At 40.8% G+C, this 17,356-nt stretch overlaps 1 protein-coding gene across 1 annotated transcript in view; it reads left to right on the forward strand.

The window, feature by feature from the left end:
* c20h8orf34 (chromosome 20 C8orf34 homolog) overlaps positions 1-14,506 on the forward strand; it is a 49,809-nt gene extending 35,303 nt beyond the window's left edge. The window contains exons 11-15 of the mRNA XM_028433232.1: positions 4,760-4,886; positions 8,305-8,795; positions 10,210-10,306; positions 13,384-13,422; positions 14,185-14,506. Coding sequence (XP_028289033.1) covers positions 4,760-4,886; positions 8,305-8,795; positions 10,210-10,306; positions 13,384-13,422; positions 14,185-14,192 — 762 coding nt within the window. The 3' untranslated portion in view covers positions 14,193-14,506. The remainder of the gene's footprint in view (positions 1-4,759; positions 4,887-8,304; positions 8,796-10,209; positions 10,307-13,383; positions 13,423-14,184) is intronic.
* Positions 14,507-17,356: the final 2,850 nt, after the last annotated feature.

The raw sequence follows: 17,356 nt of genomic DNA on the forward strand, positions 1-17,356 counted from the left end.
GGGTTCAATAGCTGATGTCATACAGCATGAAAAATCAGCTTATTGTTTTTTAAAAAAAACTTCCTATATGAAATGTTGTTGCAGCCTCATTAGAAGATTTTAGAAATTTAAAGCCATATTTTATTATAAGCATATTTGCAGCTCTCCATAAACAAAGTATTGTATATCGACTGCCCTGGTTTAAAGCAGTAAATGCCTGCCGATGTTGGAAAGTAAACACTGTTAATGGTTATCATTACTAGTCTGACAGGCCCCCTGCCTGAGCCAGCTCCTTTAGGTGATAATTGCCCCATAAAGACAAATACTTTCCTAAAGCAATCGCCAGAGTAAATTCCCCAAGAAATTCTCCTACGGTTTCCCTTTGTATGTGTTAAGTGATACGTTTTAATCAAGTTTAGCTTATGAGTGTTACCATCATAAAATCTGTACAGTGGAAGGACGATAATTAGTGTGATGCAATGCTTTAATGTACGCATGAAACAAAGCAGAACCACTACGAAGGTTTGTTTTTGTTCCCAGGAGAATTTTTGGTAGAGTTGCTTTTTATATTTGGCATCGCTCCGCTCCTCCACACCTCCACTGTTGCATGCTTATATTCTAAACACCACCTCTGTGTTATTTTTAAGTGTTTAGAATTGTCAGATTCTCTGTTTTTTCATCTTCAATTCATTCACAGTGGGTCAGACTGCAGTCTGTGGGACACTATTCCTAATATCATGTTCGTGGTTGGCTGTGTGAGTCTCTGAGGCCTTTGTACAAGTCCATAAAATTCATTAAAGGTGATACTGCTGAGAGCCAGAACAACAGGGATTCATTAACCGTGTGTTACTCTCATAACCAATATTATCCGACAGGAATCAAGTGAGTTACCCAAAATAATACAATCTTATTTCTCACAGTAAAGTCTAGCTCCACTATGATGGGGAATGTTGTTTTTTTAAGCACATGCATTTTTCAACATTGTCCCCACACACACACAGTGCAGCAATCATGCAGTATACAGACCTCCAGAAAGCAGCCCTGGCTTTCTGGAGACTGAGGTTGCACGTGACAGCACAACCCCCTTTCCTCAGACAGTACTGACCGAAAACAGATATACCACAAATGTTATTAACCGCTGCATAATGGCTCAAAGGGCTGAAAAGCTGTAACTCATCTCTGTATACCTTTTGCCACAAACGTATCAATCAATAATTTCTCTCTGCATAGTTAAAGGATTTTTTTTTTGCGTGTGCCTGTGTGTATTGGTCCCGATGCAACCCCGGCCTAACCACAACAAGAGTCTATCAGTTGTGTTTTGCAATGCCTGCAGTATAGACTGAGACCTCCAGCCCAGCCCAGCCGTGTTTGAGGTCTATGACTGCATGCACACATCTCCAACAGGCCTTGTTGTGTGGAGGGCAATGTTGGACAGAACCCCAGATTGTGGCGATTATTGCTGCTGACCACACACGTATAGCTGCACACATGCAGGCTATAAAATATTTAACTTCCATCCTCCTTCTTTCTGTCTTGTTTGCTCTCAACATGGAATCAATTTTGCGAGAAACGAGATCCATGTTTGTTGGTTGGGCAGAAGCACCACCAGAGGGGCTTCCCCCCTTTTCCTCTTGAAGGTTTTTTTGTTTTTTTAGTTTTTAGTTTTGTCATAGTGGGAGGGTTGGGTTTTGCACCACTGACATTAATATACTCATAAGTCATCGCAATAATCATAGCCACTCTTTATTTTGGAGATGAAAAGACAAATCCTGTCATCTTTTTGGCCTGTGTGGATTAAAGCGTCCAATCCAGGCATCGAAAGAAAAGGAGGGAATAAAGTTTGCGCTCATGTCATACATTGATACTGATAAGACAGATATGGCTTTGTTGTCATTTTTTCCAGTGTGTCATCAGGTCCTTGTTTGTGTGTCTTTTGTGTCCATCATGATGACAGGTTGTTTTTCAGGTGCCTGTGTAACTATGTGTGACTTCAGCAAACCTGAGGAAACAACAGTCATATGTTGATTGTAATGCCTGTTTGTTTATTGATGTTATCTGAGGATGTGAATGCCTCACAGTGTATCCTGTTTGTTTGCCTGGTTTGGAGGACCGTACAGCCCACCACTCCCCAGGATATATGGTCCTGATTACAGTGGACAGATGAGCCTTCTGCTGTGGATGGTCTTCAATCTGTTGCTCTGATAAACTGAGGCTTGCCTCTTTTTAAACACTGTGATATAAATGGGACCTTTTAATGTGAAATCCATATCCCGAACAGAATTGTAGCTTCAGCCTTTTTAAACACATAATGACTTAGGCTTCAGTAAATATTATGAAAATGTTAGGGACACTTAAAATCTGTTGGTGGCCTTGTTTGCACAAGCTGAGAAGACCCAGAGCTCAGAGAAGGACGAGATGATGTCATTCTGTTGGATTTGAGGAGATACCACCAAAGAGAGAGCGAAATAAAGCCGGGGAGGGGATTCAGTTGTAATGTTGAGGCTGCCTCGCTGCTTTATGAGGGCTGTAATTAAGCACTGGCCTGCGGTGTTGTGGTTCTGCTGCCACAGAACGCCTCATGTATCTGACAGGCACAGAGATCAATGCTTATAGACCATGGGAATCATGTTCTGTCATTTATCAGAGGAAAGCAGCTCCCTTTATTTACTGTACCTCCTCTTTGAAAACTGGACATCTGAGTTCACTTTGAATCTTTAAAGGCTTAAGATGGTGAATAGGAATGTATGCACCTCTGTGCAATGCAGTTAATGTCACGCTGTAAGTCCAACCTTTGCAATACTTTTATAATAACATTTTTTACACAGCTCCTCTACTGGCTCTGAGTGTTCATGCAGAAAGGCAGGAACTTTTGTACTACTTCAGTTTTGGGTATTTGGGCTTCGTGCAGTCATCTGTTAGCTCAGGCTCAATGGGAGGTCCACATGGACGCGGTGGTTTTTAAACTCCTTGGAATTAGGACAATTTATCAATCACCCCTTATACGTTACACAAAGGTTGGATTCAAGTCAGAGGACATAGTTGGCTGGATCGCACTTGTTGTCTTCTCTTAAAAACTCTTAAAAACTGTTAATGTTTCAGTTGTTGGAGGTTGATTTTCCTCTTTGTCAAGCTGTTGGCTGATGTGACCAGTCGTCTTTTCAATTAGGCAAGCCCTCCTCATTCGGGTTTCATGCAAACTCTCTGGTAGTCCTGGTCAAGACCACACCAAACATTCTGAACATCATCCAGATTGAGCTTATTTTCACCCTCTTGGGAAAGTTTAGTTTTTAATGCTTTGTGCCATTTTGCACTGAAACACTACAGATAATCTCAGTGCCATGTCAGAAGCGCTTACCGTCTGTTCTTCAATGCAAGCCAGCAAAAGTTGTCAGAGCTTTGCCACTGCACCTTCTCTTATTGGTCATACTTAAAGCACACTCAGGTACTTTTTGACCTTGTCAAGTCTTGTACATTTGGGAAAAGGCTAAAACTGCAGGCAGAAAACAAATAAAAGTAGTGTGTGCAAACAAAACTTCACCCCCCGAAATTGAAATGAAAAAATAATGGTGTGACTGGGTCATCCACTGTCCCCCTTCCACACAGGGATGTGGACGTTAGTCATCCATTGTGCATGCAGACTAATAAACATTAACTGTGTCTTCACAGCTGTTCTTAAATATATGTTGCATGACGGACAATACGTCGATGTTGTGTTAGCATACACATAATGTCATAAATGACACATTTATCATCGACCACAGGTGGCCTTTTTCACGAGGATGTTTTGTAGCCATGGTTACAGGAGGGCAGGTTTTCATTGTATTGCGTTATCATACAGTAGGTTAAAATATCCTTCACTTCAATGATACAGTTATATCTGAGAGCCATGCAGTATTTTAATGATATTCACTGGGATGTGTGTTCATCTGCACGCTGCCTATCCCAGGATTGTCTTTAAATATTACAGCACTATATGTATAACACCAGATGTTCCAGAGCCACACTCTGTGTCAGCACTTTGTCAAGTCAGCTCTGTCTCTCATTAACTGCTTAACACATCAAATGATGTCAGTGCTGGCATCAGAGGTATCATAACTTATCTAGTGTAAACCAAACTTACAAGAGGTGGAATTACGGCTGACAGATTTTATTTCTCACCTGTGCTCGAAGGCCATGTGTACCCAGTCCATGGGCTTAACAGATCATCTGGCCACTTGTGTCCTATCAGAGAAATAAATAGAAGGATTAGGCAAGCTGCCATCACAGGACTTGGCAAGCTGGGTCTGTCTAACAGGTCTCGTTTCAAATCTTGGCCACAAATGGGTAGCAGCAAAATGGGCCAATCTCTTCTCTTTCATCTGCTTCAGAATATGATCATCATTTTTTTTGTAGAAATTACAAATTTTATATGCACACTAGGAGTTATTCAAATTGGCTGATTTATTGCTGCGTAACAGCTGGAGTAAGATTTGCTGCTGCCACGTTCTTTGCTAAACATACAAGCTCCTATAGATTTACTGATAGTTATAGAAAAATGTCCTGAACCACTACTGACTGTCTAGCGTCCCCACATTCTCTTAACACAGTGCCCTCCATGCTGCATGCTTTTATCTGCACTTGCTGTGGTTTCTTGTGTTTTTCTAAAGCCCATAAAATAATAATTGCCTATTTTTTTCCAGCAGATATGGCTCAGATATTTCCAGCAATAGCTGAAAATTATATAAAGAGTTAATTGAAGGGTCTTTCTTCTAATGTGACTTTCTCTCTCCCTGCTAACTAGCGTCAGGCTGTCTGGGAGGCTGATCTGAAGGCTGTGAGAGGTGGGAGCTCTGTGGGGCAGACGGGCCTGCTACTGGGCGACTCCCTCTTTTCTAAAGAGCTGGAGAACATGGGCAAACAGCTCGCTGGTAGGCAGCTCTGTGTACGTTTGTGTGTTTAATATGTCTGTGCCGCAGTGTGTGACTTTGTCTTGTGGCTTTAATGATGAATTTTAAAATAAGTCAGATCAAACACTTTCTCTTCATACAAAGCACAGTCTACACTGCTCACACACACACACACACACACACACACACACACACACACACTTTGAATTACTTGAATGAAACTGGGGTTTAGATAGCACTTGAGGAATGGGAAGGGGGAGAGCCCAGCCAAAGAATGTGTTGCTTTTGGCCACAGGATTTTCTTGGTTAATTAAAAACTAATCTTTCCTCTAAAACGTGTTGAGACTAAATAGAAAAACTAATTAAAATAATTTCCACATGCCGGGAATTCATCTTAGCCCGTGGTCAGCAGGTTCAATCAATAATGCTCTCTGGCTCTGCTGAGCCATTTTGACTGAAAGTATAAAAAGAGTTTTTTGTGTGTGGAAATGATTTGGAAATGATTATTGTTAATGTAGTCCAACGCTCATCTTTGATATATGTGACGTCTGGGTGACTCAGAGACTGCTTTTGTTGTCGTGAAGAAGATCAAGTATGCATTATGAAACAGATGAAAGTTTGGAATGGATGCCAGAGGGAATGGCGCCATTTAACATCATAGTCACACACTTGTTTGTTTATACATGTCCTCCCACTCCATTTGACAGCGTCACACTGTGTAACGAGTTACTTCAAGCATACTGGCTCCACTAATACATGTAAATCTGTTGGCCAGCAGTGGTCCCAGCTGCTGTGACCTTTACTACAGGCCACTTCACAGTTATATTTATATTGACATGTACAGCATGGTGTACAGAAAACCTGTTGGAACCGCTGCATAACAAGTACACAATGAAGATAATCAAATGTTAGGGGACATTGGCCTTAAAGAAAGAAAGTGTGCACCAGTGTGGATTATTTTATCTGCCAGGCTCATCTGCACATCAGCATTAACAGCATGTTGTCTCTTATTGGAAGCACTAAAATAGCACTATTTGTGTTTATAACACGCTAACTCTTTCAACCCAGAGGTCTTCACATGGCATTGATTTCTAGTTGTGTTACGCCGGGTTACTCAGGCTGAGGACCCCCACCAGGCGTTTCAATGAAGCTGTTCAACAAGCTAATTCCAGCCTTTCAAGCCTTTATTAGCTGCTAATACTTTCCACATTATGAGCCAGAGCCTCACTTTTCATTTTACATTGTTACCCCAATTAAATGGCTATATAATCACTCGTCTGTGTTTTGGGTTAGAACATAGTTTCACTTAAGTATGCACTTGTTTTAAAATATATGTAAATCATTCTTCTTCCACAATAAAGAAATGAGCTCACTGCATTGGCGATAAATAGACTTTTGCTCACATAAAAGAAAAGTTTCCTGATAGAGAGCCAGAAATATCTCGTCAAAGTGAAAGGAAATATGAATCTTTCCAGGATTTGGTGCCAACTTTTTACTTTTAGATACATTTTTTTTCTGTCTGCACTGAAGTGGTAATGAAGTTCAACACTGAATTTGTATTTCTGCCCATATTTGTATTTGATTTCATCTATCCAAGGACAATTGGTGATATTTTAATCTCTTTAGGCAGACACTGTATGTAGCTGTAAGCCTGCAGACAAATGATATGTCATTAGCACGCTTGTTTATTTTCAGAGGAGGTACCAATAAAGCTTGCATGAGCTCTGGATGGTTGTATAGCGTGCTGAGGCCGTGTACTCTTTCACCATGTGCAACTGCTTCTTGATCAAAGACTTTAATAGATTAGATCTGTTTCTGTTTCTTCTTGTCTTATTTTCTCCGTCTCATTTTCTTTTTTTCCTGTTCTTATTACTTCAATTTTTTGGATCCAAACCTATCAAAGCTTCATACCATCTGGATTTGGATGTCATGTCTTTCATGTCTCGGAGCTGTCGTTTTATATCAGTGTCTGTGTGATAGCTTGGAGTGTTTGTGTGTTTAACACAGTCAGCTGTGCAGAATTTCAAAATAGAACTGCTACTCTGAAAGGACTGGAAGTCAGAGGGGAAGCAATCGGTTTACAATAAAATCAAAAGTGAAGCAAGCACTTACAGAGCGGAGGAAGATTTTAACAACAAAACACGTGGTGTTTATGATTATACTGGTAATTAACTTGAGACAGAAATATCGGCTTTACGGGAACTGTGTACTAATGAATGTATCCTGTTTACAGCACCATATAATAATAACACTGCTCACAGTGGACATGCTGGTGTGGGTGGAAAGGACTTTCTTGTTTATTTCACTGCCATCCAGACGTATTTGCTGGTTCGGTTTTTTGGTCTTATAGTGGTTCTTTACTGTTACAGCAGACTAACCGATGCCAAAGTCTGATGTAATCAGGCCCTGAACAGCTTACAGAGTAAATTTTCTTGCAAATCTTAAAGACCAAGCTGTAGCTTATTTTTCTTTCTTGTTATTTAGGAATATCGCATGTGGAGAACGTGTTAGGGTTAAAGCAACACAGACAGAATGTTGGAAAGACACTAAGCAGTGAGCGTTCTGCGTTCCATCTCACTGTAAAGATGGAACACAGAAACAGCAATCACATGTCAAATAATTATATGATTCCCAAAGGATGCTATACAACACAGTCTGGAACACATTTCAAACAAACTTCCAAAGAGCTGGATGCAGGCTGGTATTGCAGTCGTTTTCTGCTTTGCATACTAAATGGATATTTGTCAGTAAGTAGCAGCACATGTTTGGTATTCCTGCATGGAAAAAATGTTGTTTGTTTAGGAGCAAAGCTCAAAAACAAGGAAGTCAAGGTTTGTGAAATACTTGTCATGCTTCCTTTTGTTATTTTTGTAACGTCACACATATACAGCTTTCCAGAAATACTCGCGCCTGATGAGTCATTCCTGAAATTATGCCTCTCCAATGATAACTCCCAGACTGGTTTGTTGAATAGCCATTGCCAAGAGTTTGGAACAAAACGCATAAAACATGGAAAAAATGACCCAGATGTTGATCCCAGAAGTTGGCAGTGTCACTTCTTTTACAAACAGAAATGTTTTTCAGACTACCAGCACAGAAAACAAATGTGTTTTTGTCAGAAACGTGGAGGAAAAAAAAATATGGTGTAAACGGTGTATTAACGTGGGACTTTGTCTGACAGAGGAAACTGGATTCACCACAGTTTACAAGGTCTATAAATATTGTCATCATTGCCCAGAAGAAGGATTAAACCAGGCAGTCTCGCCCACTTTAATGCTCAGTAAATTTTGTGAATCATCAGTTAGCAGGCTCACAGCAGGGCGCCTGAATAATAGTCAAAATAATCTTGACTATACGTAATTTGAAATCTTGGAAGTCCCAGTACAAACGACGTGTTTAAATTTTGATGTTCATTTTATTTTGTCAATTCTTTCTCCAGAGGTTGAAAAGGACCTGGCCAAGCTGGCAGAAGTAGGAAAGATGACCACTCGCAGCTCCAATAATCCACACAGCAGTCTACTTCACTCCCCTCTGCGCCACCGAACACTACCCGACACATTGCCTCTCCCCAGCCTCATCTCCAGGCCCCAGTCTCCAGCCGGCAGCCTCACGGGCAAGTCCTGTGGCGTGGGCCTGCCGCTGCTTAGCCCCAAGTCCACCTCACTGATCATGGGTCGGACTCAATCTCCCAGCAACCCAGGGAGCAGGACTCAAACCCCCAGAACACCCAGCAGGCCCATAACCCCAAATAGTTTACTGACACGCTCCAGTTTTAACCCTGGATCTCATAAAGAGGTGACCTTCAGGAGGTCGCGGAGCCGCCCTGTGACGCCCACGAGTCAGCCGACACATCCCCGACCGCTGCTCACCCCTCCAGGACTAAGCACTACAGACAGCCTTGGTGCCAGCCTACGGGCCTATCTATCTGAGGTATGACCTCACACTGAAACACACAATGATGCTTAGGAATGAAATTTGGGATAATGTGAGGATTAGTGGTATCTGTTTTTGGTCTCCGCCAGTTAAGCAAAGCTGCAGCTAAGCTTATTTTAGGATAAAACCTGGAAACAAGCTAAAAAAGGGCTGCCTTGTGCTCTATCCATGGGTATAAGCTGTGCCTTCCTGCCTCTAGAGAACCTTAATTAACACAATATACAGTATCGTGTTTGAGAAATCTCTATTTGAATTGTGTAGAAGTAAAGGTTTTTACAGGGTTTTATATAGTTTTACACATATTTTTTTTGTATATATTCTGCTGTTACGGCCTCTAGATGAAGCTAAGCTAACTGTTGTTGCATTATATGTAACAGAAAGTTAACCCCTGTGGAAAAGATCTTCCCATTGAACCCAGGCAAATCAAACCATTTCACGACAATGATCTAATGTTGAGCTCTACATACAGCATTATGTTCTACATGTGAATTTTATCTAATGAAACAGATTCAGTATAACCACACTGTGTAAAACATTGGATAAAACTGTCATAAAATTTGGGTCGCTGACCTGAAAATAACTCCTGTTTCACTGTAATGTTTTAGTATGGTGAGCGTTAACTTATGTGCTGACTGTCCAAGAAATAAAGCTGGGTATAGAACATGAGACCCTTTTAAATTAAAGAGCACCAGAGCACACAATATCACACACACACACTTATACTTCGTGTGGGGTTTAGTGTAGGATCGTGGAGGTCTGTACAGTAGGATGTCATTTCACTGTGGAAAAATGAGTCTGGCATAAAAGGGGAACTTTGCTTTCTTATACTCCTTTCATGATGTACTTAACAGCAGCGCTGTTAAATATGAGACTTTTTTTGAAAGCTTTATTAATGGTGGGCAGGAATTTTACAGTCCCTTTGTGTACTCTTTGACAGTTACGCCAGTTGACACCTACAGTGACATTATCCAAAACACCAGCGCACCCGGTTGGCTTTTATTGAGACCACCTGGCACCATGTATGAAGCCTTTTTACACTAAAATTAGCACATCTAAGCAAGTTGTTTAAATGATGGTAAAAAGAAAAGCAGATGGACGTCTTTACTCATTGCTGGTTAGACATAAAGCACAGTTTTTGTAACACTGTGTCTTCTGAATGAATGATGATGAGTCCTTTAAGGTCCTTTTTACTGACTATTGCAACTTTCTGTCAAGGTACCATTAGAGCTATGAACAGGACAGAGGGAACATCTATCTTTGTGTGCGTGTTTTTAATGAATTCAGTACCTTGAATGTGACATGCACATTATACAACATGTTGGGCTACAGACAGCTGAATGGACAAGCTGGTTAAGTTGTTGTCCTTCTTACTGTATAAGTTATCATCTGTGTTCTCTATTTTCCATCTTAGGATGAGTTTTACCAGCAGTTACAGGCCATCAGACAACCCTGGCATATTCCCAGTGACACAGACAGTGACATCCTGGAACCTCCTGAACAGGATAAGAGTGAGTGATCTATCCAGGTCTTCCTTCCTTTTGTTCCTTTTTTTAGACATTTGGTTGTTTATCTGCTGCCGATTCAGGTTCCCGTCACAGGAGGGAGATAAACATTCCCAGTTTAGTTCCTATGCTGGGAGTCCATCAAAGCTTCTCCGTTCACAAACCTGCCTCTCTTAATGTTTTTACCTTCCCACATGTTTTTTTTTTTTTTGAGATGTGAGGTTCATTTCATTACTGTAATGCCACTTTACCGCAGTGAATTACTTCTACTTTAATGTGGCAATAGAAAAGAATTTCTTGTAAAATTGTGAGATGGAGCACAAGGCCTGCCACATGAAAATTTCCATATTTCATCGTTGGGTGAAATCCTGGAGGGGTTCTTTAAGGAGAGAGATGTTGTCATGTAAGATTTCCTTTCCTGGCATCATGTAGATACATCTCTGTCAAGGTCCAGTCGATAGACATGAACGGTCCTTGCTTGAACATCGTAAATCCAGTCGTAGCAACGGTTCTGGCTAGTATTCAGTGCAGCATATAACTCTGGCTGAACAGACAGAGTTAGATCAGACCTCCTTGAATGTTCTCGTCCATAAATCAGAATAATGTATGTGGCAGTATGGTCTTATAGCCGGAGGCTCGCCAGAGTGAAACTAAGTACTTCTCAATTCACTGAGATCCACTAAGATCCTGTCAGATTTATGCTGTCTTAACACAGGTTAACATGTGGCTAAAGTTCTCAGATCCTTTGAGACTCGGGTAAGAATTTACTACTGTAGCTGCTTCAGATTTAACAAAACATTACGTACATGTGCAGAAAGAGTAGTTTAAGGTTTGCAAACATCTTTGCTATTCTTAGAGCCCCACCAATTAGACCTCTCAAAGGGAAACACCTGTTCTGATGGTGACAGAAATGTCATACAGTCTCCAAAACCAACAGGGTTTATCTCCAAGGGAACATAAATGTGTCCTTCTAAACCAATAAGGACAAATAAGGCTAACTGATAGCATTACTAAATCATGAGATGTTGTGTGGAAAACACTTGTTTATGTAGTCATCTGCTACAGACTCAAGGAGGTCATGGTGGCCATGGTGAAAGATGCTTGTTTTTACATCATAGTGAGGAAGTGGGACATGGCAGAGAGAGCCTGGATGATGGCAGATGTCCAAGTTGTTGTGTGATGAGAAGTGTATTCAGCACAACATCTGTGAATTTTGAGTAGGTTCCTGAGAGATATCTGAAGCCATTTTATAGCTATGGATGGGGCCTGGGTGGACTTTTTTAAACCAGATAAATAGAACAATCAATATAGTGGAAACATCCAGAGTGACTCTCAAGTAAGCCAAATTCTAAAAGCTGATGAATAGTATCTGGAAGGCAAAGGGACCAACTGGGGCCTGCAGTACTAATGTAAAAATCTCACAAGAGCTCTTCCAACAGGACAGTAGGGATGGCTGCCATCTGTCCCATTTACCTGATTTGGCACACTCTAGCTCTCCCCTAAGAAGGTGTTGGCATTTTGGCAGTGCTGGTGGTGAATAATTGTTGTGACTGGTCTGACTTGTGGTGTAAATGTATGAATGAAGGGAACTATGTTTAAAAACATGTGTGTCCAAGGGAAATTATGACCTAATCAAATTTCAAACACAAATTTCATGGTAGTCTGTCAACACCTCTTTCCCTGGACCAATGTGTTGGATAGAAATACAGACAAGCTACCACTCTGACAGGCCGGTGTTGTCCTGTTTAGGTCCTGTGTCTATATGTCTATATATACTAAAAACACAAACTCTAAACTTAATTTATGAATAAGTCCAAAAAAGGATATGTGGCATGTATGTTCTCAAATTAACTTAGCCCTGTTTTCTCAGCAAACAAAGCATCATCATCAGCTACTCAAACTGAAATGAAGTGCATGTGTGACTCGAACAGACAGCTTTCACTGACGTTATGCAACAAGAATTCCAGTCAAACAAAAGATCAAGCAGGCGAATGGTTGTCACATGGAAATATAAGCCTTCAGACAAGTTCCTCTGGAGGGTCGTTGTTTTGCCAAATGTGTATCTTGCACAATAAATGGATACATTTTTCCTAATAGCCCCTGGGGTCCTGCTCTGAGCCTTGGCAATGGTTAATGGCATGTTGAGTGAGGATATGAACCACATATTGAATTAGACGTGGCTCAGACAGAGGAGAGAGACCGACAGAGAAAAGGAGACTCAACAGCCACAAGACGTGACAAAGCACTTTCTGGCGTGAGAGAGGCCCCACAGGACTGTTCACTCAAATCTGGATTGTACTCTCATGTGTGTCTGCGTGTGAGTGATTGTATTAGTCAGGGTAAGACTTTACAATTGTTTTTCAGTGAGCGCTTTTGTCCTCCTAATCAGATCTTTTTGTGTTTTCCAGGGTAATTTTTTGATCATACTGAACACCCACTTTGTGCCGTAACATTTTAAAAGAAAACGGGTCCAAATAATGTTGCCAGAACTCTTCTGTTGACTACTTACATATTTAGTTTTTCCAAATTACATAAAATCAACAACATATAATGCTGAGTGTCTTCAAGCAAGATAAATAAATGTCTGTCCATATGTTTGTGTGCTCATGTGTGTCCATGAATACAGTGTTTGTGTCATTAGTCTAATTCACCGCCTTCTCTGCATCATAGCGGATGTGTCTGAGAGCTAAATAATAAGGAGTTTCCTGTTATTCTATAAACTTCCACAACGGGTTGGCCACACATACCGCAGCGCAGATGAAAGTCCTTTTTCTCACTTAATCATGTCTAAAAACGTTGTTCCACATTTCCACAGGGAAAGGAATTCACCATATTACAGTCGGTATATTATACATTCCAATACGCCTGATTTAAGGGCAGTGATGGTTTTAGGTATCTACCATATCATACGATACTATACCTGAAGTGTGAAAATGTGGTGTTTAACCTAATTGTGAGTCTTTGTGTCTTGGGCCAGACATTGTAAAAACAGTGTGCCAGTGTTAAAGATCTCATGGCAGTTTATATTTTACTAATTGTTAAGCTACACATTTCTAATTTTTGTTTCCTCTTTCTTTCCACAGGTGGTTCACGAGATGCCAATAAGAGATCCGTGTTTTCAGGTGAGATTCTGAACAGTTAGCTGAAGCACCAAAAGTCAGCCATGCTAAGTTTTGTGCTATTGTAAGGCACTGCCTCACACCAAGAGAGCCTCGGTGTCTATCAATGACCTCATTTGAAAGCCACAGTATGTTACCCAAATAGCTACGAATGGGTGACTTAACTGTACAAGCCTCCACCTTCATTTATGGTCCATTCAATTACCGTCACAGGCTAAATGGAGGGCACAGTGGCTCTGAAATGTGATTGGTGTGGAGGCTGCCTGTGTGTGGAGACGGGAACACTGTTGCCCAGTTCCATTAAGTCACTTGGGTTCTGAGTTTACATGCAGCAGACAGCGTCAACTCACAGCATCAACATTTGGGAGAAAGAGAAAGTCTGTCTGGTTTGAGGTCGTCTGCGGTTCCTCTTCTTGTGGTTCCGGAGGTGCCCACAGTTCCCAGTGTCAGTGTGCCAGTCTGGAGGGAGATCTGAGAGCACGGCTGCTGCTGCTGCTGCTTGGCTATCAGAGAGGCCAGAGTATTTCCATGGCAACCAAACGCAAAGCTCACAGCTCTCCCAGAACTCCTCTATGTTGTGAAATATGGTCACTGGAACCTCCACTGGGCAGCAGCAGGCCTCATTTTCCACCTCATGTTTGTCTATGACATGTTCAAATATTAAATGGCTGTTTCATAGTAATTGCCTCGGTTATTATTCTTATTAGCGGTTAAATGTGTCTGATTTTGGTTTCTAGGAGACTGATGTTTTTGTCTCTTTCACAGGCCTATAGTGATGAAGACCAGAGACACTGATCCAATCAAACTATTATGCAAACCACTGGACATTTTGAATATATGTACACAGACAATTATTTTTATAATTTACATGAATGGAAAAAAAAGGATTGTATACTTTTTTCACAGATATTTCATAGACATTGTACTGTAACTGTATGATACAATGTGAAAATATTACTTCAGAGTATGCAATATGACATTTATTTTTGTTTGCATTATAGCATGCTATTGACCTCCTGAAAAGAACTGCATTTTGTTGTTGATAGACACTTTTTTCTAGGACTAGTGCATATTCACATTGTGGGGGTAGCACACGCATATAAAGAGATTGTTTATGGACATGCACTGTTAAAAGATGTAGTGTTTTTCAGATAGCAAATATACAAGTTGTGGAGGGGAAACATGGAATGCTGTTATATTCATTAAAAAGACTCAGTGCACTTATTGTTCTGTTTTTTATCTAATGTCTTACACATTGACATTTTTCTTAGTTGTATTCATAGCCTCACAAAAATAAATGTAAACACAGATGGACCATTTCATACATTTCCCAAATTTTGTTGTAGCTTAGGCAACCTGAGAAAGCACCCACTTCTCACTAACTCGTGCACAAGTTAGAACTGCGTGTTTATTTCTGGTGGACTTCACATAGAGCTCTATGGAGAGTGAGTCCTTGTGGGAGGCTGTGACCGTCGCCATGTTTGCAGCGTCAGAGTCTGCCTAAACTCCTGGTTAATCTAAGTAGCAGGCAGTCTAAGAAGCAAGTCATAAGATAATTAAAACAAGAGAATTATTAGCCGCTTCACACACACACAATTGTCACAAGCAACTTGAGACCAACAAAGATTAAAGGCATTTTTGTACCAGGTTGTAAACATGTTTATTTCTGCTATAAAATTTTGTCGACTGGGACTGACTTGCTTTTGGAGTCAGTGTCTCCAGACTGTGAGAAAAAGTGCAGCTTTTGACACTTTCACATGGGATTCATTCAGCTCTGGAGGTCGTCACTTGGGATTGATCTTGGAGCCATCCTCATGTGGCCATTTGAGGAACGAAGTTATAGAATAGAATTATCCTGCCCGATTTTACAGAATGACAACCCAGCATGTGCTCATTTCAGAAATCCCTGCCACTCATAACACACTGGTTCTGGTTTGATCCAGCCTATCCCAGACATATATGAGCCGTTTCACTTTGTGATTCTTTCTCTCACTGAAGTGATGACAGACACATCAAAATCTGTTCTAACCATGACTGCGCTGCTCCTATGTGTGTTTGCCTGGGCATGTGTTGGTTAAACTGTGGTTGTCTGAGTGTTACGCAGAGGACGTCAACTCCAGAGACACACGCGACATTGATGCGTGTGTGTCACAGTTTGATCCCTCCTTTCAAACCCCGCTGAGTTTTGTGGTAAGGCACACTCAGCTGTGCCAGCTTTTTCGACTGTCCCTGGGGATGTGGTCAACAAACTATGCAGATCTCCAGTCTCATTTCTCTGAGGCTGATTCCTGTAAAAGGATGTGTGAAAAGACTAATCACTTCAAACTCCATCCTGTAAAACTGGAATGTGGATTAATGTCCCCCGTATCACTGGAAAAGGATGTGGTTTTCAAAGATCTGTGGAAGAATTCAAGGACATGGCATAATTGAGCCACAGTGGTGCCTTGATATGATCTTTATAGCACTATAAACAATATTTTCCTGTCAGAAGCAGGACAATATCTCATGCTGAATATGACCATTTTCATATTTCATATTTTCACCATGTTGGATTTCAATCTGTTCTTGCACCACAGATCACCAGCATGTTAACTCTATTTAAATATCAATATTTTCTTTGAGTTTATATGTCCCCTCCAGTCTTTGATTTGTTATGTCAGCCCAACACAGAGGCATGAGGAGGCGTGGAATAAGGAAAGACAGCCTGGGCGATGAAGACTTTAATTACTGTCACAGATGTCACACAAAGGCAGCACTGTGATGCTTTTTATCCCCCGTTTGCATCTGCAAATGACTTTGTATGTCACAGGCTATTAGGATGAAATGCTAGGACACTTACACTTGACATTTCTTTGTCAGCATAGTGTCGTGTGTCAGATTTTAGCTATAGAGCTTTATTTTGAAAGATGATTGAGAATGTTAATATTTTTTTGCTGCACATGTATAATCATTTATTCAAAGCTGCACAATATCAGTTACATATGTTATGTTAAGAATCAGAGAGATTGCGTTTCATATCATTAATACCATGTCTCTGGTGTATCAACCCCCCTGCTCCCCTCACAGTATCTTCATGCGACTGTGCTTTATACACCAAGCCCCATTCAAAGCAACTGTAAGGGCCACCCAGGAATAGCGGCACTGTACTTACTGGGAGATCCGGACCACCATCAATGGTCAGCAGACTGACCCAGGTCTTAATTTACAGACTGAACAGACTGGGATTTATCCTGACATACAGCATAAATAAATCTATGGTGGATGGGAGGTATGCTTTGAAGGCATGTAAAGTCATCATCATTTGTTGCCTAGTGTTTGTGAGAATGTGCTATATGTGGAAAAGCAGTGTGTGTGTGAGTGATACACTGGGGTTGGGTGTAGGCTCCACAATTGTAAATAACTACCATATTTTGCAGCCAGCCTCTCCAGATCATTCAAGACTCTCTTACTTCCATATGAAGACAAAGATATCTAAACAAATGACTACAGTAACACTACACATGTATAATTATGGAGAGGCTCCATATTTCACCCACCAGGGAGGTTTTCTGTGGCTGCTTTTTATGGCAACTGTATTTTAAGACATAATCAACAATCTGGATTTTTTTTGATTTTCTGTTATACAAAAGTGAACAGCCTGTTCTCACTGAACTAATGAAATCAGTTTTAAAACTGTTTATTTCTTAAAGTCTGTCATCAACATTGAAAGTTGTTGCTCGGTGCTGTCAACTGAGGCCAAGGTAGGATTTTTGACTCTATGTTATTTCCCAAAAAATTTGTAGTAATAAACTTTTCTAGTTGCAGCAAAATAAACAGTAAAAGTCTGGCCCGTGTCATTGTTAGCAGAGCAGATTTTTAGCTCACATCTTGATGACAGCACTGACTACTTTGTGTTCACTGCCACCATTGAACTGTTCTGCACCAATGGAACATGGGT

Source organism: Parambassis ranga, chromosome 20 (assembly GCF_900634625.1).
Source record: "Parambassis ranga chromosome 20, fParRan2.1, whole genome shotgun sequence".
In the NCBI taxonomy this organism is placed as follows: domain Eukaryota; kingdom Metazoa; phylum Chordata; class Actinopteri; family Ambassidae; genus Parambassis; species Parambassis ranga.